We start from the raw sequence: 23,789 nt of genomic DNA, 5'->3' as shown, positions 1-23,789 counted from the left end.
GGCCCCAAGGCCCCAGAACGCAAATCTGTCCATTCCCACCCAAACGCCGCCCTCCCGGGGCAGCGCGGCTGGGCCCAGGCGTCCCGGGGGAAGCCGAGGAGCCGGGGGCCTGTGCCGTTCCCCCCCATCGCCGCCCACGCCCTCACCGGCTGGAGGCAGGGGCGCCTTCCTCACAGCGGCAGGCAGCCCTGACAGCCGCCAGCCCACACGCTGCCGATGTGGCCGTCGCTGCCCTCCCCCGGAACGCCGGGCTTCTCCCGCTTCCCCGTCGCCCACGGCGGGGTGGGAGGCGGAGACGTTTTTAACACCCGGCGCCCCCCCCCGTCTCCCCTCAGCCCTCAACGGCCGCTGTCCGGCGCTTCCCACCGGATCCCCCCCGCCCTGAGCAAAGCGCGGCGCCGCCGCTCCGCGCCCGGCCAGCGGGTGTCGCTGCCTCCCTCCCCGGGCGAGCCCCGCGCCGGCCCGGGCGCGGCGGGGGCGGTGCGGCGGACCCCCCCCGCCGCCAGCCGGTTCTCGCCCGCCACACCCGCCCCTCAGCCGAGGGCAAAGCGGAGCGGCTTGCCGGTGCGGCACCCCGGCCTCCGCCCCGAGCTGAGCCGGCGGCAGGTGAAGCGAGGTGCCTCGACGCCTCTCCGCGGCGGCGGCACCTCCTCCCTCAGCGCCGCACGGCGCCGTCCCTCCTGCCCCGTGAATGGCTGCCGGCTGACTGACAGGCGAGGCGGCCACACAGGGCGGCAGCTGCCTGGCGTACACCTATAAGGGCCGGCGGGGAAGGGGGTGTCGGGCGGTGAGGGGCCGCCCGGTGAGCAGCTTCCCACAGCCGGCGGCGGCGGGGGTCCCTCGCTCGGAGAGCCGAGCGCTGGCGGAGGCGGGCGCCCCGGCAGCAGCCCCGCCCGCCCAGCCCCGCTGATCCCCGCAGCAAGTGGCAGTCCCGCGCCGCGGGCTTCTCCCTCCCGCCCTCCTTCTCTCCGGCAGCGGCGCCCGAAGGATGCGGAGCGGCGGAGCGCGGGCGGCGGCGGCGGCGGGGCGCTGCGGGGGGACCCGCCGCTGCGCCGGGCGCGGGCGCCGCCGCCCCTGCGCGCTGCGCTGGGCAGCAGCTCAGTGAGCGCGGTGGCCGCGGCGGGAGGAGGCGCAGGCGGGCTCGCTGCAGCCCGCTGCCGTCGCCGGAGGGGCTGCCAGCCGCTCCGCGCCGGCGGTGGGGCTGCGCGGCTCCCCGCGCTGGGGAAGGCGCGGGCGGCGCCGCCGCCACAGGTGACTCGCGGGCCGGGGGCCGTGTTCCGTCCCGCTGCCGCTCGGCCGCCCCTGCGCGTTCGTGCCCCGGCGCCGTGGCCGCCTCCGCGGAGCCCGTCTTCAGCCACTTCACCGTGCCTGCGCGATCGGGGGACATGGCTTTGCTCCGGCTCCTTCTCCTCTTGCTCCTCGCCCAGCGGGGGCTCGGGGCCGCCGCCGGCCAAGGGCAGGCGGTGCGCAGCCGGGAGCGGGCGCTGGGCGGGAGGCAACCTATTTACAACCACATCAAGAGCCGGGAGCCTCCGCCGGCCCCGCGGAGCCGCTCTACGGAGAGCACCATCTTGGCGCAGCGGCTCGCCGAGGAGGTGCCCCAGGACGTGGCCTCGTTCCTCTACACGGGCGACTCCCGGGAGCTGCGGCGCGCCAACTGCTCCGGGCGGTACGAGCTGGCCAGCCTGGCCGGCAAGTCGCGCTTCACCTCGCACCCCTCCCTCCACGGGGCCCTGGACACCCTCACCCACGCCACCAACTTCCTCAACATGATCCTCCAGAGCAATAAGTCGCGGGAGCAGAACTTGCAGGAGGACCTGGAGTGGTACCGCGCCTTGATCAGGAGCCTCCTGGAGGGGGACCCCAACATCTCCAGGGCAGCTATCACTTTCAGCACGGAGCCTTTCTCCTCCACCCCCCAGGTTTTCCTCCAGGCCAGCAGGCACGAGAGCCAGGTCCTCCTGCAGGACTTGTCCTCCTCGGCTCACCGCCTGGCCAACGCCTCTGTGGAAACAGAGTGGTTCCACAGCTTGAAGCGCAAGTGGAGGCCACATCTGCACAGGAAGGTCTTAAACACGGGCCCCAAAACTTTGGAGAACAGCTGGAAGAGGCGGGAGAGCTTCACTGCTGATAAGAACCACATCAGGTGGTCCTCGCCTTACCTGGAGTGTGAGAATGGGAATTACAAACCCGGCTGGCTAGTGACTCTCTCAGCGGCTTTCTATGGGCTGCGGCCAAACCTTCTCCCCGAGTTCAGGTAGGAGGAGTGTTCCTCTGCTCGCTCTGTCGAGAAGGGGGTAGGATGGGGGTTTGGTTCTGCTCCTGTCCTGGGGAAGGGTATGCTGTGTCCCTGGAGTGACCTGGTCCACCCTTGGCAGCTGGGCTGCGCGGTCCCACCGCAGGGCGACCTCAGGCCTTCCTGTTGAGCTCTACCTTTGTGTGCCTTAGGGAGCTGCTGCTCGGTAAAAGCATCGCTTTCATCTCCGTCTGTAAGACAGGGTGTGCTTTCCATGTGCCGTTGGAATAGGTGTGCGTGTGGGTTACGTTCCTGGTGTGCTTCTGATGGGGAGAGGAGAGCAGCAGTTTCCAGCTGTAGCTTATTTCTGACTGCAAGAGGAAGATGTTTACTGAGGTGTTATTTCTTACTATGCTGCATAATTAAACCTAGCTTGACCCCAGCTATGATTTTTAACTGGGTGGGAGACAACATTGTTACACTGGTAGACTGTGATTTCTGGTCTCCAGAGCACATCCACTGTGGGGTGCTCGAGCCTGGTCAGCGGCCAGTACGTTTTTAGATAAATAAGTGTTTGACTGCAGTTCTGTCGTAGTGCATGTGGCTATAACCTGAACTGGCAGCAGGAAAGCTTTCCTTAGGACACCCGCCGGTTACATAGCTGTATAGCTGATAGCTGGAATATATAAAGAATTGCTTATTTTTTTATTGCTGTTACCCCCAGAACTTTGCTACTGGGCTGTGACTAGCAGAGAGGAGGATATAAAAAGGCCCATTCCGCATGTTTGTATTTTGAGAGCAGAGAGGGATCTGTCCAAAGCATGCAAGTAACCTGTGGGGTATGAGATGCCAGATTTTGCCACTGGCACTTCTGTGGTGGGGCTCAGGGGTAACTCTATCCCTTGGGGAATGCCCACTGCGCAGAAGCGGCTGACACTTCTCGGGGGGTGGGAGAAGCACAGAATTTGCTTTGTGCTGCAAATCAGTAGTAGGTAAAGATAGACAAGAACATAGCAGACACTTTGCCACACCTAGGTGGTGAGGCAGTGGTGTTTGTGAACACTGGTTTTCTTGCCTTAGTCTGAAATGCAGTGGGATCAAACAGGTATGAATGCAGTTAAGCATCCTTGGAAAAAATAAAAATGTTAAGTAGAGAGTGGCTGCTTATTTCTTTTCTGGGCAAAAGGTAATTCAATAACTTTCACACTTATGGGGCTGGCAGGGTTAAGGTAAAATGAGCTCATCTGCTGTTTGTTGCTGAATTCCTCTCAAGACCAAAACCCAAGAGTAGTTCTGCTGCAGAGCTCTTCTGGACCCTATCAGGGAGTCCAGAAAAGTTCAAGAAATTTATCATAGATCATTGAAATGCATTGTTTCACACTTCATGAACTTCAGGATGCAGATGAAAGCTAGTGTAGGCTAATACTCTCTTGTTGGGGATAGAGGTTCACGTAACCTGAAGAACCACCAGGCTGGGGTGGGGTGGCAGCTGCTAACCAGCTATCTGACAATTTGGATCTTGATCCAAAGCTTAACTCAAAGAAGCTTCAATCTTGACTTCAGTGAAGAGAAAACCCGTGTCTTTTAAGCAAAAGAGTGTAAAGCTTCAATCTCGGCTCTGTGCTAAGATCCTGTGATGCCAGGAAGCATCTCCATGGTGTAGATTTCTGCTGTGGTAACTCTGGTGTGCAGAACACACCAGATCTAGTTTGGAGTAACCCTGGCCAACCAGGGAAGGCAACCAGTAGAGGTCCTCCTGGGTGCAGTACAAAGCACTGCCTTCCTCATCTTCCCAGCCTCTGTTTACCATGTGGGAGTCACTTCAGTTGAAGAAGTAGAATAACCTGTTGTAACTGATACTTCAAAGGACATCCATTAAGTACATCTAAACTTGGAGAACCTCCTTTAATTTAGAAGATCTTGCGATGGAGTATGCTGTGCAAGTTCAAAGAGATGAGTTGGTGTTGTACTAAACAGTTAGGACAAAACTAACAAAGCTTTGTTGTATCAAAACCAGAGATGAATCTGTAAGCATTTCTAAGAAAATGGGTCAGTAAGCATCTGGTAACTATATAAGGAAGCAGGTGGAAGAAGTGCATAGATAAATATACAGACATATTCTGGCAAGGCTAACTGATAGTTCCTGTGTTCCTAGTTTGAGGTATGTTACATGAAAGATGGGCTTCTAATAAAAGCTTATTATTTGGGATATTGAAAAAGTAACTCTGCAGCTACATAGAAAATACTGTAAACAAAATACTTCTCAAGACTTGAGATGTCTTAATATTTGCACAGTATTTTCTATATTTGATAGGCACACAGTCTCAGTGTGAGTTCTTAAGAGAAGAAATGGTTTAAAGTATAAGCATGTAATATAAAAATGTAAAATTTAATGTAGTTATTAGAACAGTAGTATTAATTACTATAAGGTGCCTCTTGAAATAAGCTGTATTTTCTCTCACTATCTGTGTTTGAGTGACACAGTGGTTTAACTTTAAATTCGTGTTTAAGGCCCATATGGTAAAAAGCAGTATGTGTTAACTGCCATCTTTTGGGAAAGCTCTACTGGTTCTCCCAACAAAGTATCTCTGAACCATCTGTTAGGAACATGTTAATGGAAGGGTTTACATGCTCCTTCCATTTCACAGTCTGGCATGAGGTCATCAACGGTAATTTAGTGCATGCTCCTTTAACATTCTTCTAACAGTTTATGTACTTTCTTCTCTGCTGACATCAGGTTTATGGCACAGTACATTAAGGTAAGAGACATTCAAGAACACATTATGTCCATGGAAGAGACTCCTTTCAGATTACAGAAGGAAAAGCTGTTGCTCCTGCTCTTTAGTATGTCTTCTGTTGCAGTAACAGATGGGTATGTCATGTGGTGTCGCAATGGAAAGAGTTTAATGGAGGCAATACTAATAATCACTACTGGTTATGTTCAATACATGCTACTACTGCGATGGTGTTGTCAGTGACATTCTGAAAGTGCAGAAGAGAGGAAAAAGCTTTGTTCTTCATGTTGTGAAGGATTATAGTGCCTTCTGCGAGAGGAAGTGTTACAGGCGGGGAGGCTCTCACAAACAGCTTACAGTCTGTTTTCAATTTCACCTCCCACCCTCTTCTCCCCATTCCTTCCCAAGAGATGACAGCCAGACTGTCCATAGTGAAGGCCAAGGAAGGTGAGAGAATATGGTTGTTCAAGTCATCTTGCCAAGGCTAGCACTGCAGGCCAATACTGGGATGAAGTGGGGAAACCAAAGACCGCTTGATTGTGCTGATAAATGTACCAGAAGCTGTCCAGGCCCAGTGGGACCACATTAGCCCAGTGCTAAGCTAGTGGCACTGGCTATCCACAGGCTTGTAGCAGTGCTAGCTGGTGTTTTGGTGTCTGCATTGACTGGCCTTTGGTCTGCCCAAAGTGCAGGGAAAGAACGTTCCCACCTGCTTATACTGTAGGCTCTCATTCAGAAATGAGGCTCTACATATACTAGGAATAATTACTTGGTGGTATTAACTGTTCCCTTCTCATTTCTTAAAAAGTATAAGCTTACACAGTTTGCAGCTGGAATTCACCGTCTAACATACCTATTAGTTCTACAATTCGAGTGCTGCAGAGGGTAGAACATGATAGCGTTTGTCACTGATCTTCTGTGTCCCTCCTCTGCTACTTCCTATTACCTGATGAGAATGAACCATATTCCATGGCATGTGATGATCCAGCTGGTCTCTTTGCAGCTCTGCTGTGGAAGTGGAAGGGTGTGAGAAGCTGCATGTTGTGAGTACATTTCCTTCTCTAAAAGTACTTCCTTGGTCCCTGGAGAGGAAATAGGAGGTTTTCATTGCTTCAGCAGTCTAGGAGACCAGCGGGGAGGATCACTGCTTGATCTGGAAGAAAGATGTGCAAGTAGTCAGCTACTAGAAACATACAAGTCTTTTAAAAAAAAAAAAAAAAAAAAAAAAAATCCTCCCTGATCACTGGGTCAATCCCCTGCTGTCACAAGCCCACTTAATGTCATCAGCTGACCAATGTCCATCTTGAAGTACATGGGTTTCCCTCTTGACTCTTCAGTCCACTGGCATGCCAGGCCTAACAGTTGGATAGCTTCTTCTGATTTCTGATCTAAATTTATTCACAGTCAGTTCTCATCCGTTTATTTCTGTTCCAGAGCTGCTTTCTATCTGAAGTAGCACTCTTTGCTGATGTTTACTGCCCTGACCTATTTATAGGCAGCAGTCCCTTCTCCACCTTTGTTTACTAGACTGCGCAAACCAGCTTTCTTTAGTTTCCTGTATAAGCTCTCTGTTGCTATGGTCCCTCTTCTCAAGTCTTGTTCCAGTGTTTCTTGAACGTGGTTAGTCAGATTCATGAGCAGTGTTTCAGCCTTGTGCAATGACATCAATTATCCCCAATCTCTGATGAATGAATTGCTGCTTTTGCAGTTCAAAATGTTCTCTTGCGTGCTGTTCTCATTTTCTTTAATGATGTGTTGTAATATGTCAACATTTTGGGAACTGGTCATTGCTCTCACACTATTTTTCATCAAGGAGGTCAGAATATCTTTAGGATACAGGGACATTTTTTCCCTCCCACCATGTACTAACAAAGCCAGGTAGTTTTTTTCACCAAATCTGGGGCAGTATTTGCAAACTTTTTTAAGGACTACTTGGAGAATGCAGTGGAATAATGGCTGTTTTGGCAGAAAGGTACACAATCGGCAAGCTGAGTAAGGTGTGGTGTTTTTATTTCTGAATGATGATATGTTCTGGAGCATTTGCAGATGACTTCATTCTGAAGTTTGGCTGAATCAAGTGTTACCTCTTAATATTTTTTTTGTCTTCCTGACTCTTGCTACTTCTCTTAGTTATTGGGAAGGCATTCCTTGGTGCAAAGATTAATCTTGATTGTACAGTTAAATCTAGCTGTTTCTTCCCTAAAGGCAGTGTAATGTAGTGATTTCCTGTGTACTATTTACAATGACGTGGACCAGTCCAGCCCCATAATGGGGCTCTTAGTTAAGGAGACATTTTTGAAGGCAAATTAAACCATGGAGGTAGAAGTAATTTCTTGGGGAATATGAGTGATTTCATCTTCTGCTGAATATTTCACAGCTATTAAATTGTTTGGTAAAATAACCATAAATGTAGACATAAATTTGTAAAAATTAGTAACTTTTTCTTTTAAATATGGTTTAATTTCTTCCTTTAGCCCCTTTTTTTAGTTTCCCCGCTAATCTCTTTAGTCTCACTACTGAACTAAGAAAGAAAATTCATTTTAACTATTAAAGGAGGCTTTGTAATTTTTCGTGACATGATAATTAGCTGTATAATCCTGAAAATACTTCAAAATGGTGAGGCTGACATTTTTTTTCTGTAACACGCCCTGGCCTATATAACATGATTGAAGGTGTGGGTGGATTTAGAACAGGTTTTTAAAATGAAAAGGAATAATTTATTTCCTAGAACTTCTGAAAGTCTAAAATTTGTATTCCTGAAAAGAGGTGAGAACAAAGAAACATCATCTTATGATTTATTGTCTGCTTATAGAAACCCCCTGTATGTTTTAAGTATTCTCTAGGCAATCAATTATGTCTCTGCCTTTTTCATACGAGGTCACGGATAAGGATAGAAAACTGGATGGTGATGAAACAAAAGAAACAATAAATAGGGATTTCTTTTTTAGAAACATGATTCAGCTTTCTTCACTATTGGAGAAACGGAAGTGGGTCTTTGAAGACAGAAGTGAAGTATGGCCAGGAGAGGATTGAAATGTGTACTGCATTTGTGTCCACAGTTATAATAAAAGGAACTAGCTTTTTGGGTCAAACTGCTCTTTCCACTCCTCTGTTCTCTACCTCCATCCCCCTTGGACAGGGCTTTCAGCACAGCAGGTTATCAAAGCTCTTTTGAAAGGGAATGGACACGTGTCAGTCATTACTATCTGAGATTGAGCTCCAGGACTGTCGCCTCCTATTCTGTCTATTCGTGAACCTGGGCTGAGATAGAGAATGTTCCTAAAGGTAGGAACAAACGCATTGCTGTGTTAGGTCAGATAAAAGGCTCACCTCACCCTCTCTCCAAAAGCAGCTTCTCGGAGGTGCATAAGAAAAATGTAAGAGCAGTGGAAGTGCCGAGTTCTCCTATCTTGGGTATACCCCATTTACAAATAATAAGCAATAAAAAAATAGTTGTTTTTCAGACTCTGTCTGAATAAGTATTGATATTAAGTATGGATTAAACTGACCTCCATGATTCTAATTCACTTTTTAACCCATTTTTGTTTTCTGTAATGTAGTTTGGCATCGGATTCCATAATATAATTATGAACCGTTCGGAGAAAAAAAAAATTCTTTTCTGTTTTTAAACTTGCTCCATGACTCTAAATTCACTGGGAGATCCCAGATTCTTGTGATTAAAAAATAACTTTGGAAAGTGTTCATTCATCTTCCCTGTGTCAGTCAGATTTAGTTGTGGGTTATAAAAAATACTTAGTATCACCTGCAAACTTGGTCACTGGTCACCTATTTGTGAATATGTTTTGCAAAGAAGGGATAGTTGTTATGCCCAGCTTGTGAACTTCCCTGCACGTGAAAGCTGACTTTTCTCATGTTGATCCTCTCGAGAGAGGCTCAAAGGTCAGAGCCTTCCTGGCTCTACAGTGTGCAGTGATGAAAATAATTTGTTTTCTGCAAAGGATGGCTGTACTCTGAGCATTTTCTTATGTCTTGGTGGTCTGTTGGCCTTACAGATTCTACTTCAGGCTTCCTTTTTCTGGTATTTGAAAAGCTTTTAATTAGTGGAGTCTATGCTTTTAACATACTGCTTCTAAAAATGTTTTTTGGTTTTGTCTTACGTTCTTGTAGTTTTGTATGTTCCTTGCCCAGGTTTATGGCTCTCCATTTATCTTTTTATTTTAATGTTGGCTTCCACTTGCTTTTCAGTTTTAAAATTCCCTTATTACTAATAAAATAAATATTCAGTGTCAGAAGATTGGGCATAGTTAGGCTGACGCCATCTCTCCCATATAGGATCCTTCCAATTCAAAAGCTTTTTTGTTCCTTATATCCTTCTTGTTTCTTATTGCTTTCTATACTGTTCCTTGAGGCCCTCTCTTTCCACCTGTCTCTTTGACCCCATGAATGGTAATGGGAGCACTAAAAAAAAAAAAAAAAAAGCTGGTTTCTTACTAAATAGTTTGAGTTTGGCTCCAAGACCTTTTTTCATAGGGAGGGAGGGAATCTAATGTAAGTGGTACCCCACCATCACTGACACATTGCATTCCTGTGCAGGGTGATGCTTTGTGGCAGAGTTAAGCAACTTGAACATCCTCAAGCAAAAAAAAAAATATCACCGCCCCTTGAAGTATCTTGGGAAGCTCTCTGACTAAACTGTAGGGAAATCCCCAGAGAGGCAGCACTGTATGCCGTAAATTTGAAGTCAGATTTAAATCTGAAGTAATTCTTCAGACAATGGAGGCTTCAGCTTTACGTATTCTGCCCTTGTAGTACTGTTCCAAATGGCCTAGAGGGATTTTCTTTGCAGGTGAATCCTAATTCATGTGCCCACACTGCTATACCTTACTCTTCAGTGAAGTTTATTTTTAGTGAAAGCTGGTTCTCCTGTGAAAATGTGTGCTGAAAAGTAGCAGTCATGCTATGGCTGAGGAATTAGGTAAGTCTGTCTCAGTACTATTAGTAAGAAGTTAGCAGTAACTGTCATCAGATCAAAATAATGTATGTAATGTCCCAGTAGCCTTATGTGAAATCTGGCTGGATATGCAGAGGTAATAGTTTTAGGATTCTGCATCACTTACGCATTTTTTTAAATCTTAACTTTCAAAAGCAACTTGAACCTGCAGAAGCTGTTGATTCCCAATAAGACTTACGGCATAAAATCATTTGTGAATTTGACACCAGGATTTTTTTTTGGATGCTGATGGTACATTGAGGGAGCCTCAGGTGTGTCAGGCAGTGTGCACTGTTTGAAAGTTCTTTAAAGTGTCAGCCTCCAAAATGAGAATGGTCAGAAAAGGTGTCTGCCCTAAAAATATTGACTATACTAATTACAGTATGCATTTATCTAGAGGTGTGGGCATTTGCAGATTTGGGACAGCTGTAGAGAATTGTTTTTCTTACCTGCTTGTTTTGAGGTAAGGAGGACTTATGAAGGATAGCATGTAGGGGTGAGTGAATATGGCAGCAAGAATGTAGGCAGGCATTTAGATTTGGGGGATGACGGCTGCTTTAGCATGTGATAACCATGCCTTATACACTAATTATGGCTGCTTGCAATGCTTACAGGTACAAAATAAGTGTACAAATTTAGAAGACAAACTTTGAATGCCTGTTTAGCTGAGCTGTGATGACCTCTGCCAAAAAGCTTCTGAAGATCTAGAGGACAAAGATATTGTTTATCACCATTTAAATGTTGGCAGGCTATTCTGTGCAGTCCTGGCTTAAGCTGGCTGGGAGAAAGAGAACATGCTCCTTCTGCTTTTTTATGGTGTAACAGTACAGGCAAAAAAATTCTTCTGTAGATATAGGTTTTACAACATGTTGTTATGATGAAATATTATAACTACTGAAACTATCAAGATAGCTAGTAGGTTGGGAAAATAAGCTTAAATCAATTTCTGGCACAGATTTCGAGGCAAATAGCATGCCAACAAACAGTGGTACTGGAAATTAAGACAGACATGAAAGCTTCTTAAATCAAACCTCTGACCTGACAGAAAATCCTTGATGACATTACTCTTCCGTGATTATCTATTATGTACAATTCAACTAATTCTTTAACTACATGTTAAACATGAATGTGCAATTCTTAAGTATCTTTTTTTAGGTAAGGACTATAAAATTGTGGCAGAAAACACATATTTATTGTTGTAAGGAGATTAACAAAATATACTTACTTGCCAGATGGTCTACAATTACCAGTAATATTGTTATTAACTTATCACTGTGGCTTGGGTTCAGCCAGGCAGCATTGTCAGTGTGGATGAATGTGTTACACTGACAAGCCGAATCTACTCTTATACTGTTGATATATTTCTTGATCACTTCTATCAAGATAGCAGAACTGCAGTTATTCCCAGTTAGTTCAATAAATATAACACTTACAGGTAGTTGGTCCATGTACATTCTAGGAGGATGTGTTCTTCCATATGTTCAGTTTTCCAAATGCTGAATCAAAAATAACTAAAAATGTGGGTGGCTAAACACGCTGTGCCAGATAATGTATTAATCACAGATGAATTTGAGAAATATATCATGTACATATCGGTGTACTCTATTGTGTAATAACGGTGGGGTACAAGTCTGAGATTTTAAAATGGTAAAGCATCCCAAATGAATGCAGTAAAAGTATTGTACCAAAAAGTCTTGTACCATCATGATGCTTTCTGTAAATGCCACTTACATGCTTCAAGAGACTTTTCTTTTGAAAGCATTATATCCTCAAATAGTTGCAGATCCTGTTACTACCTCAGCAGAACTGTGATGTTACCATGAAGCATGAACATGTATTGCAGAGGTCTAGTGAAAAAAGAATAATATGTACTATGGGGGGAAAAAAATGGAAAGCCTATGGTAGATTGTAACTGTCAAGAGAGATGGCTTGCATGTGCCTGCTTCTGGACTGTACTGTTACTCCTTCCTGTAGATCTCCACCCCACAAATTCATAAAACTCTAAGAAAAGGAAAAAGCAGAACAACTTAATCATATCGGAAGTTTAGGTTGTGCTACAGAAGAGCTGCAGACAGGAGAAGAGTGTAGGCAGGAATGCTTGTATTGGGGTCATGAAGACTGGGTTTTGTGAAAGGCAAATGTTTTTGTAAGAAAAGTATTAACGCAGGAGAAGCAAAAGGAAAACACATTCAGTTTCAAATGGAAGAATTTTATAGTGCTTCTGGAAGAAGTATTGTGCAAATATTTTGAAATTAGATAACTTTCAGGCCTACATGGCTTAATAAGGAGCTCCTGAAAAAATTCAAGCATAAAATGAAAGTGCATAAGAGGTGCAAGCAGGGTCAGGTAACCTGAGAAGAATATGGAGATACTGTCTGAGCATGACCGTGAACATGAGCATCTTGTATCAGAAACAGTGTGCCCGGGAGAACTTGAGCAGTGATCATCCACCCTGTACTCGGCACTGTTGAGGCTGCACCTGGAATACTGTGATCAGTTTTGGGCCCCTCACTACAAGAAAGACATTGAGGTACTGGAGCATGCCCAGAGAAGGGCAACGAAGCTGGTGAGGGGTCCAGAGCACAAGTCTGATGAGGAGCAACTGAGGGAACTGGGGTTGTTCAGCCTGGAGAAAAGGAGGCTGAGGGGAGACCTTATCCCTCTCTACAACTACCTGAGAGGAGGCTGTAGCCAGGTGGGGGTCAGTCTCTTCCTCAGTAACAAGAGGAAATGGCCTCAAGTTGTGCAACGGGAGGTTCAGATTGGGTATTAGGAAAAATTTCTTCACCAAAAGGATTTATCCAGCATTGGACAGGCTTCCCAGGGAATTGGTTGAGTGACTGTCCCTGGAGGTATTTAAAAGATGTGTAAATGTAGTGCTTAGGGACACGGCTTAGTGGTGTTTTTGGCAGTGTTAGGCTTACAGTTGGACTCAATCTTAAGGGTCTTATACAACCTAAATGATTCTGTGTTTCTATGACTCTATGCATAGGTAGGGTTAGGGAAGCCAAAGCCCATATGGGGCTGAATCTGGTGACAGACATGAAGGGCAACAAGAAGTAAGCACACTGGCAGCAAAACTGGGACTAGGGAGAATGTGGGCCGGCTGCTGAATGGGGCAGTGGAGTGTGGACTTTGTCACAGAGGACATGGAAAAGGCCAAGGTACTTGATGTCTTTCAAGAACTACAAGCAGATCAGCCTCACCCCAATCTGGGAAGGTGATGGAGCAAATCTTCCTGGAAACCACTTCTGAAACATGTGAAGGAGAAGAATGTGCTTGGGAGTAGTCAGCATGGGTTTAGGAAGGGGAAATAGTGTTTAACCAACCCAACAGCCCTCTGCGTATAGGTGGCTGGAGTCCAGCAGAAGGCCGGTCACTATTGATAAACCCCAGGGGTTGATGCTGGAGCTAATTCTTTCTAACATTTTCATCTGAGGAAAAGCTGAGAGAGTTGGGGCTGTTCAGCCTGGAGAACAGAAGGCTCTGGGGAGATCTTATTGAGGCCTTCCAGTACCTAAACGGGGCCTACAGGAGAGCTGGGGAAGGATTTTTTACTAGGGCATGTAGTAATAGGATGAGGGGAAATGGCTTTAAACTGGAAAAGGGCAGGTTCAGATTGAACATTAGGAAGAAATTTTTCACTGTGAGGGTGGTAAGGCACTGGCACAGGTTGCCCAGAGTTGTTGTGGAAGCTCCATCTCTGGAGGTATTCAAGGCCAGGCTGGATGTGACCTTGGGCAACCTGGTCTAGTGGGAGGTGTCCCTGCCCTACGGCAGGGGGGTTGGAACTCGATGATCTTCAAGGTCCCTTCCAACCTAAACCATTCTGTGATTCTATGATTTGGTGGTCTGGACAATAGAGTAGGGTGTACTCTTAGTAAGTTTGCGGATGATAAAAATTGGGAGGAGTGGCTGAGAGATCAGCTGGTTGTGTTGCTGTTCAGGGAGACTAAAACAGGCTGGAGACATGAGCAAAGAAGAACCTTGTGAAGTTCAGCAAAGGGTAATGCCAAGTGCTGCCCCAGTGGAGGAATCACCCCATGCACCAGTACAGGCTGGGGGTTTAATGACTGGAAAGCAGCTTTGCAGAAAAGGCCTGGGAGGTCCTTGGTGGGCACCAGTTTGACATGAACCGCTGTGAGAGGAAGACCATTGCCTACTGGTAGAGGGAGGTAATCCTTCATCTTTACCCAGCCTGGTGGGACCCCATCAGGAGTGCTGTGTCCACTTCTGGGGTCCTCAGTACAAGAGACATGGATGTACTGGAGTGAGCCTAGTGAAGGGTCACAAAGATGATTAAAGATTGGAGCACCTGACAGACAAGAAGGGCTGAGACAGCTGGGACTGTTCAGCCTGGAAAAGAAAACGCTTCAGGGGGATCTTACACATGCATGTAAATACCTGATGGAAAAGTGTAAAGGAGACAGAGCCAGATTCTTCTTGGGGGTAGTCAGTGAAAGGACAGAAAGTACAAGAGACACAAATTAAAATACGAGAAATTCCATTTAAACCTCAGAAAACTTTTTAGGACACTGTGAGGGTGGTCAGACACTAGATCAGGTTTCCTGGAGATGGTGAATTCTCCAATATTGGAGGTATTAAAAACCCAACTGAACTGAACCTGCTTTGAGCAGGTGGTTGGACTGGATGATCACAAGAGCTTTCTTCCAATGACAGCTGTCGTATGAATCTATGATTTTCACATCTACTTTGAACAAAATAATTATATCGAAGAGTTTTGAAAGGATACAAATTATTTAGTCAATAAATGACTAAATGGTGTGAAAAATCCGGAAGTACATTTCCTCTTTTTCTAGTTTGTGGCTCAGTGTTGGGATGCTATCCTGCTTTCTGCCTCTTGGCCCACTAGAACATTCCCCTAATTCTTCAAATTGCAGCATGTCTGGTATAAGGCCATACTCAAATGCTTGCTCAGTGTGTTTACTGTCCCTAATTCCTCTGGCTTGTTTGTGTGGTCTTTCTCACGAGTAGCCTCTAGGTAAGTTTTCTTTTGAAAAACTTTATATCCTTTCGTACTGACACTGCTTCTACAGGGCCTGCTTGTAATATCACACAGCAAACTCTTAAGGTGCTTCTCTTCTCATAGCAGTGATTAGCTTACCCTTAATTTGCAATCTGTACTGCTGTCTTTGTGGGAGTGTTTGCCAAGGGAAAGGGGAGTTTCCTCTCCTACCAGCTAAACCCAAAATGTACACCAGGGATAAGTTTTCCATGTAAAAGAAATAAAGACTTACTTCCCTGAGGTGCTTGAGAGTCTCCCAGGTGAATTTGTTGCAGTCCTAATAAGGATGAATCATCACTGTTTCTCCTCCTGTATGAACCGATTTCTTTAGAGTCGTCAGAATGATGTTAACGCTCGAGTGACCCTTGCCATGGTGCCTGGTGTATAACATGAACTAGGAGAGCAATGAGTAATGTTGGTCCTGGTCCTGCTGCCTGCTTTGTGTCTGTATGCAGCCATGGTGAGATTGTTCACTTGCAGAACAGATCCTGTCCCCAGCCCACATGCTAATATTTATGCTCAGTAAGGTCCAGAAAATATTAGAAACCTACCTGGTGGGATCTGCAAGTGACCAGATGAGGAATGGGTTACCTCTACTCCTATGAGCATCTGAGACAAATACCTTGTTATCAGGTTAAGATAAGCTTGTAATCCCTTGACATCAACACCTTTTAAAGAGTTAGTCTGTACAGTATGTCAGCTTTTCCCTTGAGGTCATTGGTCACCTGGAACATGGAAAAAATGGTTCATTGGGGTGGAAGTATAGTTTTAGCAGTCCCTGGAGAAGCTGTTGTTTGAAACAAGAGTGGAAAGGCACCAAACTGTAAACTAAAAATACTTCTGAATATTCTAGAAGTGTGGTGTGTGCTCTTTCAAATTGAACTTGGTGGAGTCAGCACTTAAATATTTCAGGTCTTTTCTAAGTGTGCCCAGCATCAGATTATTTAGTTTCTAGGCAGGAGATGGAGGGGGATGAAATGCATCTGTACTAATATCCTGCATAAGTGAATATGTTTGTGTTTCTACAATGACTATATAGCATGTCTGAAGATGAATGTCCAAATATAACTGTTATGATTGTACTGGAGCCAGATATGAGGGAGCAGTATTGTTCTGGTTTTGATCAAGCTCGCTCTCTTATACCTGTTCTGATTTTGTTCATAAGTGGCCTCTCAAATATGTGGCTCTGTAGCTCTTTTACTGTTGTTATTCTTATTAATCTATTATTATTATTTATTATTAGTGTTCTTGTATATACTGAGCTTTAATTAAACGAGGCAACACACTTTGAGGTGAGCGAGGTGTTCTTTGAAATAGAGGTTGGACCGTGACCTTTGTTGGTAGTCCACAGCCTGAAAGGAGGGATGATGGTGTTTGTAGCTGTAGAAATTCAGACTGTGGAAATCAAAACTTTTGTCTTAAATATCTGAAAAGGTTGACTTAAAAGGAATGGAACCCTAGATTTAAGAAATCAGTACAGAGCATTCATCTGTTATGAGTGAGTCCACGCAATGATCCAACTACCAGAAGTTGCATACTGACATTTTTGTTAAGTCCAGACAGCAGCAAAGCAGTCACAGGTATATACTGTCACAAGTTGATGCTATAAACATTCTACATCCAAAGTAATTCTGGAAGTTATTTTAGAGAGAGAATAAGGAAATTTTTGAAAGTGGTGTTTTTTTTTTTGTTTTTGTTTTTTTTTTTTTTAAGATATGCAAGTACAGTCTTACAGCTTTTTTTTTTTTCTTCTGGTGATTTCTGAGTTCTTTTTAAAATAAAGCATTGGCCTTGAAATTGGGTTGTTAGCTTTTCATTCAAAAAAAATTGAGGGAAACTTTTGATGATGAAAACTTGAGTGTTCTTGGCATAGAGCTAATACAGCTCAGACAGTCCTTGAGGACCTGTGTGTGTAGGAAACTTTTTTTTTGTTTGTTTGTTTCACAGACATCAGTGGCCTTCTACTCCTGGCTCGCACTGCCCTTCTGATGTTGTATCGGGTATTATACCAGCACCGCCTGGCAGAGATGGGGAGAGAGGGGTTTGGGTGTCTGCTGGAGGAGAGCACTGAGCCATGAAGGAGAGGCCTGCAGTTGCTGGAGATCAGGGTTTGTCTGTCGAGAGTACAGAATAAGGCTTTTGCCCAGTCATTTTAGCAAATAGTGTTCCCTGGAGCAAAGGGGATGATGTTGTTGTCGCCGGGCATGGGGGTGAGAGCCCTGGTACTGTACTCAGGGAGGTTGACGTCCTCGGAAAAAGTGGTGCAGGTTGTTCATTGTATTTATTTCAGTTCTTTGCTGCATTGTAAAATGTGAAGGGCATTAAATTGTTTGAGTGTGTAACTTATTCTTACCTGCCGCCTTACACTTAGTGCCTTAGATTTACCGTGCTCCTGTTGTAATACATCTCAGTAAGGTCTAACATAAGAAAGTGTCTCTGCAATCGTGGCTTCGTGAACACAAAACTTCTCTGTTTTCACTCATTTCATCAAATGCCATATTTAGAAGAATGATGTAGTTTTGCTTTGCAGACTACAGCATCATAAAGAAGTTTAACCTGTTTCTGTTTTCTTTATTTTCAGAGGTGTTGTCAAAGTTGACATCAATCTGCAGAAGGTGGACATTGACCAGTGTTCGAGTGAGGGGTGGTTCTCGGGGACGCACAGGTGTCATCTCAACAATTCTGAGGTATGTCTGTCCCTAAGGGACTGAGCTACACTTCAATAACAACTCTTTCCACTATGAATAATCTGCTGTAGTATAAATTTTATGGACTTTAAATGTGGTTTGTAGGCTGAAAAAGTCCTTCTGCGCAAGGCGTTACGGTATGTATGTGTGAGTTTCAGGAGCGCCTGCATTTCAGGAATATTGGCGTTAAATAAAACAGAAGCTAAGTTATTGTGCAGAAATAATAGCTATAGAGAAAAAGAATATTGCTAGTGAAATAATTTATGAAGTTCTGCTCGGAAGTCAAACAATTATTTTACACTCAAAATTAAAATAAGCTTTTAATGTCCGTCACTTTTGACGGACAGCCTTGCAAAATATGGAAAAAGTAGCTCAAATGTTAATAATAATTATTCAGAAAAACATGGGCTTTTAGTAGAGTGATACAGAATAACAGGCAGAATTGGATACTGTAAATCTTGTGTAATAGAAATGCCAACATTTTGACAGAGCTGACTAAATGTTTCTGTTCAGCTCCTTCCTGCTTCCCCTTTCCTCTGAAGGTCTGTGTCTGGCTCCGTCTGTCAGCGTATTGTAGATCATTCAGCCTGGCCGGTCATATGTGTTCAATGAAACTTTAAAACAAAATACATTCCGTGATTTTTCTTTTTATTATGGCATATGATGTTGTTTTCAAAGGCACCCATTTGCTTTCTGTGAGGGTGGGCACCTCATGCGCTTCTGTGCTTTTGGAAATGGCAGTTAAAAGTTGATGGTTGTCTACCAGAGGTCAGGAGATATTTGCCTGATTTGTTATAAAATGCTGATTTATCAAAGCCAAATCTAAATTTAGGAAAAGAGTTAGTTTTGATGAATTGATCTACTAATATCTTTGAGCAAGAAAAACTCGGGATTTTTGTCAACATCCTATTTGGTATTTTTCACTTTTTTTTTTCTTAAAATAAACTAGAAATGAGCACTCACAGTCTTTGATAAAGACCACTTTTAAATGAAATATTTCTGCAAATGGAAAAAAGATTATTTTTTTTCCTTTGTCAAGTACTGTTTGACTTCTGAATTCAAGGGAACATGTTTTTAATATTTCGTGTTTCTTCGTAGGAGAAACTATCGTTTCCCATGAGATCTGGTAAACCTTGATTTTTAATATATGCTAGTTATCCTAAATGTGATTATATATTTTTGGCAAGTGCTCCCCCTTTTCATAATGACTTATGAGCAAAATTGTCAGCAGAGGGGTGAGATTGTAAGTTGCATCTCTTCTGCAACTGAGAAGAAAAGGGGGGGGGGGGAACAACCCTATGAGAAGACTAAGAAAAACCAAGGCAAAAGTAAAATGGAGAAAATGAAGAAAGATCGATGGTGGGCTTCAGTGCACCTTTGGTCTTGGTTCAGAGCCCATTGTTTGCTGTAATGGGCTCTGAATCACGCTCTGTATTTTTAATATATAGGAAAACAGAATCTGAGTAAAGTCGAACTGGTTCTAATTGCATAATTACACTTCCCTTCCAAATCAAAGTCCTTAAGAATGTGTCCTGGAGAGAACAATGCAAAAAGCTACTCTCTCTGGAAGAGTTTGTTAGAGAAGGGGGGGAAATAAAAGAATTTTTTTTTCACTCTTCACAATTCATTTTCATGGGAGTTAAACAGTTTTTTATTTCTCTGTAGAATTCACTCTGATTATGAAAAGGGGTTTTCTTTATGAATACGACATTCAGTAAAATCTACCTTCCATTTTATTATTGCACATGAGGCAAATGGAGTGTCATTTGGGAAACTGAGTGCAGAATGAAATTGTACGTGAAAGGACAACCTCAAGTGTTACGGAAAGTTTTCTATGAATTGCAAAAACCATTTTAATTCCACAGTCTTTAGTGTCTCAGTGGGCAAGCTGGAAAAATCTCACCTCTATGCTTTGGTCTCTTCACTGTGCATGAGAAACTGAGGTGGCTGTCGTGAACCACTGATGCAGGGTGTGAGTCTCCACCGGCTTTGAGCCAGGACTGGGTCCTTGGCATTCTGGTCTTCATTTTCCTGCTGAGAGGGTGGTGGGTGTTTCCTATCTGCTGAAGGAGAGAATAACATTTCTTTTACTTAAAATGTATGTTACAGATCAGTTCTTCATGTTGGGATTCTGTGGTGTGTTGTTGTAAAGCTGGCTGTGCTCAAGTGAGTTTCCTTGCAGAGCTTTTATTTACCAGACTCTCTCACACTGTTGTTCTTACTTCTTTTTTCTGTCCCTGTTTATTCTGCATAGGGTTTTCCTTGTTCTTTAGAGCTAACAAAGACTGCTCTACATAGTTTACAATAATTTTTTTTTTTTTATATAGCACTTCAGCTACTGTTGAGTCCAACCTGATAGATCAGTATAAAACCAGAGCTGCTTTGTGCTGTTCTGACAATAGGAAGCGCTACGTTTGCTGATGTTACAGAAGATGTTTTATTTTTTGTATTGGACAGTTGCATGCTTTGTTTTAGTAAGCCTACTGTGATGCTGTAGTCCACAAGTGAGTTCCTCTGATGCAAAAAGGAATTAAAATATACATTCCAGGGCAGAATTTCTTTAATGAGTGATGCTGTATATGTGAGTGGCTCATGTTCACACCTTAAGGTGTTAATAACATCGGTAAGGAGATGAATGCCACTTCATGAATGGCTTTTCAACTGGTAGGTAGAGCAAAAACCTGTCAGCTGCTCTTCCTTCTCCATGGCACTTACTAGAGTGTTAAATCAACAAGGCTCTCATGGCTAAGAGAAGGATATATAGGTAATACAAACCTCGCCCAAAATGAAACTTGCAAGCAGGGAGTGCCTTTCCTTATTGCACCTGAAAAGGATGAGACTCCTTGCTTAATAACAGTGACCCTGGGGATGTGGAGTTGCTAGGACCAATCTACAGAGAAGTTTTTTCTCCTTTTAACCCATGGCCATCACTTTAGGAGAGTTCAGTCCGATGGGGACTTGTCTTCTTTCATCACAAGCAGGTCCCGTATTCTGCTTTTCACACTTTGTTTCATTGGAATCTACCCTGTGGAATTAAGGGTAAATCACATAGTTCACAGAATCACAGAATTATCAGAGTTGGAAGGGACCTCTAGAGATCATCTAGTCCAACTCCCCTGCCAAAGCAGGATTGCCCAGAGCACATTACTCAGGACTGCATCCAGGTGGGTCTTGAAAATCTCCAGAGAAGGGGACTCCACAACCTCCCTGGGCAGCCTGTGCCAGTGCTCTGTCACCCTCACCGTAAAGAAGTGTTTCCGTGTATTTGAACGGAACTTCCTGTGTTCTAACTTGTGCAACAATGCTTTCCACATAGTTTGCCTTATAAATGCTAATGAAATGACATTCCCCATCCTCTCTTTTATCTTCTTAGAGGCAGATACAGAAATACCTACTGATGCCGGAATGCTCTGGCCCCGATTACAAAGTCTGTCTCCAGAAGAGTAAGGAAGAGAATGGAGATCTCTGGATTTCCAGTTGTGCTTACCTTGGACCCTCCAGTTCTGCTTACCTTAGACCTTCCTTCCTGTCTTTAGTTTTGTTGGGTGACTTGAGGATTTAGTGCAGCATAGCCTTTCTGCAGACTGTTTGGTAAGCCTTTGGTGTACTGAATTTCTGATTTGGCTCTGAAAGTCTGTTTACTGCATAGCCCATACTGTGTGGCCAGGATACCAGTGCTATTAAATCTAAGGCATAAAGCTCAATATTTCAGAGATGCAACTCCCCTCTTCTCAAACACTATGAAAATAATAGCAAGTGACAGAGAAGTGGAAGGGAATTACTTAGTGAATGGACAAGAGGAGGAAAAACACCCAATTTGCAGGTTACTAAAATGCTTCTTTACTTTGTCTTATATTTCAGTTAATTTTATAGTGGCTAAAATCTACTAGACACATTGCAGGCAAATTTTCCTGCTTTCTGTGCTGTCCTGAAGTGTTTATCTCCTAAATAAAAATCAATTGAAAGGAGGGAGACAGAGGTGTGTTATAGTGAATGTAAACATGTGGTAAACCAGTGGTCTGTACAGAAAAGAAAAAAGGAAGGAATGGATGGGACCAGCCTTCTACGAGAAAATAGAGATTGTTGTTGAAAGTACTGTATTGCCTTCATGTGCTCTGGCACAGAATCATTAGGAGGTTGTGCTAACCGTGATGTTGGGAATTGGCTTTGGACAAATAACCTGATTATGTGATGGAATAGTTGTAGTGCTAGTCCTTGTTTGAAAGAAAAATGGTGTGTGGTTGGACAATTAAAGAATATTATGACCCAAACACACAAAAAGCTTAGACATACAATTCTTCCTTTAACTGCCATCTTTCCTTAGATTTGGGTGTTCCTCAGGAGGATTAGTGATTTTTAAATATCTTGCTTTGTGTATGGTGTGTATATTGAATACAAAACAAAAACAAGTGCTGGACACTTTAGATTCCCCATTTTTAAATTGGCTACCTAAATTCCTAATATATAGTAATTTTTTTCCTGATTTGTTCTCTTTTGTGCGCAGGACCATATATATCTCTGGTTTCATAGCAGCCTAGGTAACCTCGGAAAACAAGAGTGCTTTCCATCAACTTCAGGATGACTGGAAACTGCCCAGTCTAATTAAGGAGGAAGTTAGGTGAGACTTTACACAAGAAAGCCAAACTGCAGCAGTGGCTAAAGTCTATTTCAGTTGTGTGTTTTTTTTTTTTTCTCGTTTTTTTTTTTTTTTAATTGTCAGCCAAAAAGAGGCTGATGGCCAGATTCTTTTCTTGACCTGGGGGGAGAAGGGAATGTTCATGCTGAAGCACAGAGAACTACATTCTCCTTCCTGCCCTTACTTTGACACCCAAATAAGGAACAGATTCCCCCCCAAAATACATGGTCTAGAGATTTAGATTCTGTAGGGCTGTAACAGATGAAGCAGGTAACATCTGCAGGGTTGGAAATAATTAAAATGAATTAGAGAAAAAAAAATGATGCACATAATTCTGACAGTAACAAACATTAAAAAAACCAGTTACCCAGTAACAAATCCAAAGTAGTTTCATTGTACAGGCAAGGCTGGTTATGGGGGTAGGAAAACATGCACTGTTTTAACCCTCTGAAGATTTTTCTTTTAATGTATTAGATTCGTTCCCTGTACATGCTGGCAGCAGCTGCTGGCACTTCTAGTAATAACTTTGGAGTCCGTGTCGAGACACCAACAATAAAATCAAGGCTGAGGAGTGTCTGAAGAAATCGGCTGGCACAGCCCGTTGAGCTCGGCCGAGCGCTTCCAACCAGCAGCATCGGTCTGTGAAAAACGGCAGCGGACTCCACGCTGTTCCCCCACCCTTAATGAGTCTGCCAACAGCTTGCAATGCGAGGCAGGCTCAGCTGACATCCCTTTGGGTTTCAACAGTGTTCCACAAATGACAGCGTGCAAAAATATCTAGAGGGAATGAGAGAGGCAGAGTAAACAAAAACGCTGCATTGCTGTCTGTATGTAGTGTGTGTGTATCTCTGTTTGTAGAAAGATGCATAGGCCTGCTGTGTGTGTATTTATTCTGCACAAACACAAAACCAATTGAGAAAGGAAAACAAATGAGCAGTACAGTCAAAATTGTTTTTCTATTGCTTACCAAAACATTTGGGACCATCACATTTTATTATACTGTATGTAGCATTACAGACAACTAACCAAAAATGGGGGAGGCAGGGGCTGATTAAAAATAAAATTGTAATGGGGACTGAGTTGGGAGAGAAAAAAACCCAGTGCTTTCCAGGTTTTTCGGACAGATGCTTTCCAGTGCCCTTGTCAAACTGGGAAAAGGCTATTAATGCACATATTCTGTGGGAGGGGAAGCATGGCAAGGGATTAGCATCCAAAGTCATAACCCAGTGGGTCATATCCAATGTCATCGGTTTTGCTTATTACTTGCATGTATTTTCTGTTCTGTGTTTTAGGAAAAATGCAGTCAGAATGAGAAAAACTTGAAAAGAAAGCAAGCTGTTTGGTGATTGAATCTGAGTGAACAGGGTTTACAGAATATAGTTAACCTAATTTGGAAATAATCATCGTCCTCGGTGCTACAGATTGTATCCAAGATAGGGCAAGAGAAGTACCCAAACCACAGCAGAGAACGTATGTCAGGATATATTTCCTCTTAGAAGAAAACAAGATCTCTAGTGG

The 23,789-nt window shown here is 43.9% G+C and overlaps 1 protein-coding gene across 1 annotated transcript in view; it reads left to right on the top strand.

The window, feature by feature from the left end:
• Positions 1-1,385: 1,385 nt before the first annotated feature.
• The window catches only part of GPR158 (G protein-coupled receptor 158), a gene marked incomplete at its 5' end in the record, with an annotated part of 208,907 nt that continues 186,503 nt past the window's right edge, over positions 1,386-23,789 (top strand). Inside the window, 2 exons of the mRNA XM_082499677.1 lie at positions 1,386-2,257; positions 17,530-17,635. Coding sequence (XP_082355803.1) covers positions 1,386-2,257; positions 17,530-17,635 — 978 coding nt within the window. The remainder of the gene's footprint in view (positions 2,258-17,529; positions 17,636-23,789) is intronic.

The sequence above is a fragment of the Vanellus vanellus genome (assembly GCF_965231255.1).
Source record: "Vanellus vanellus genome assembly, chromosome: 2".
NCBI classification, from domain to species: Eukaryota; Metazoa; Chordata; class Aves; order Charadriiformes; family Charadriidae; genus Vanellus; species Vanellus vanellus.
The sequence above is the reverse complement of the archived record's forward strand: the minus strand, read 5'-3'. Positions and strand labels throughout refer to the sequence as shown.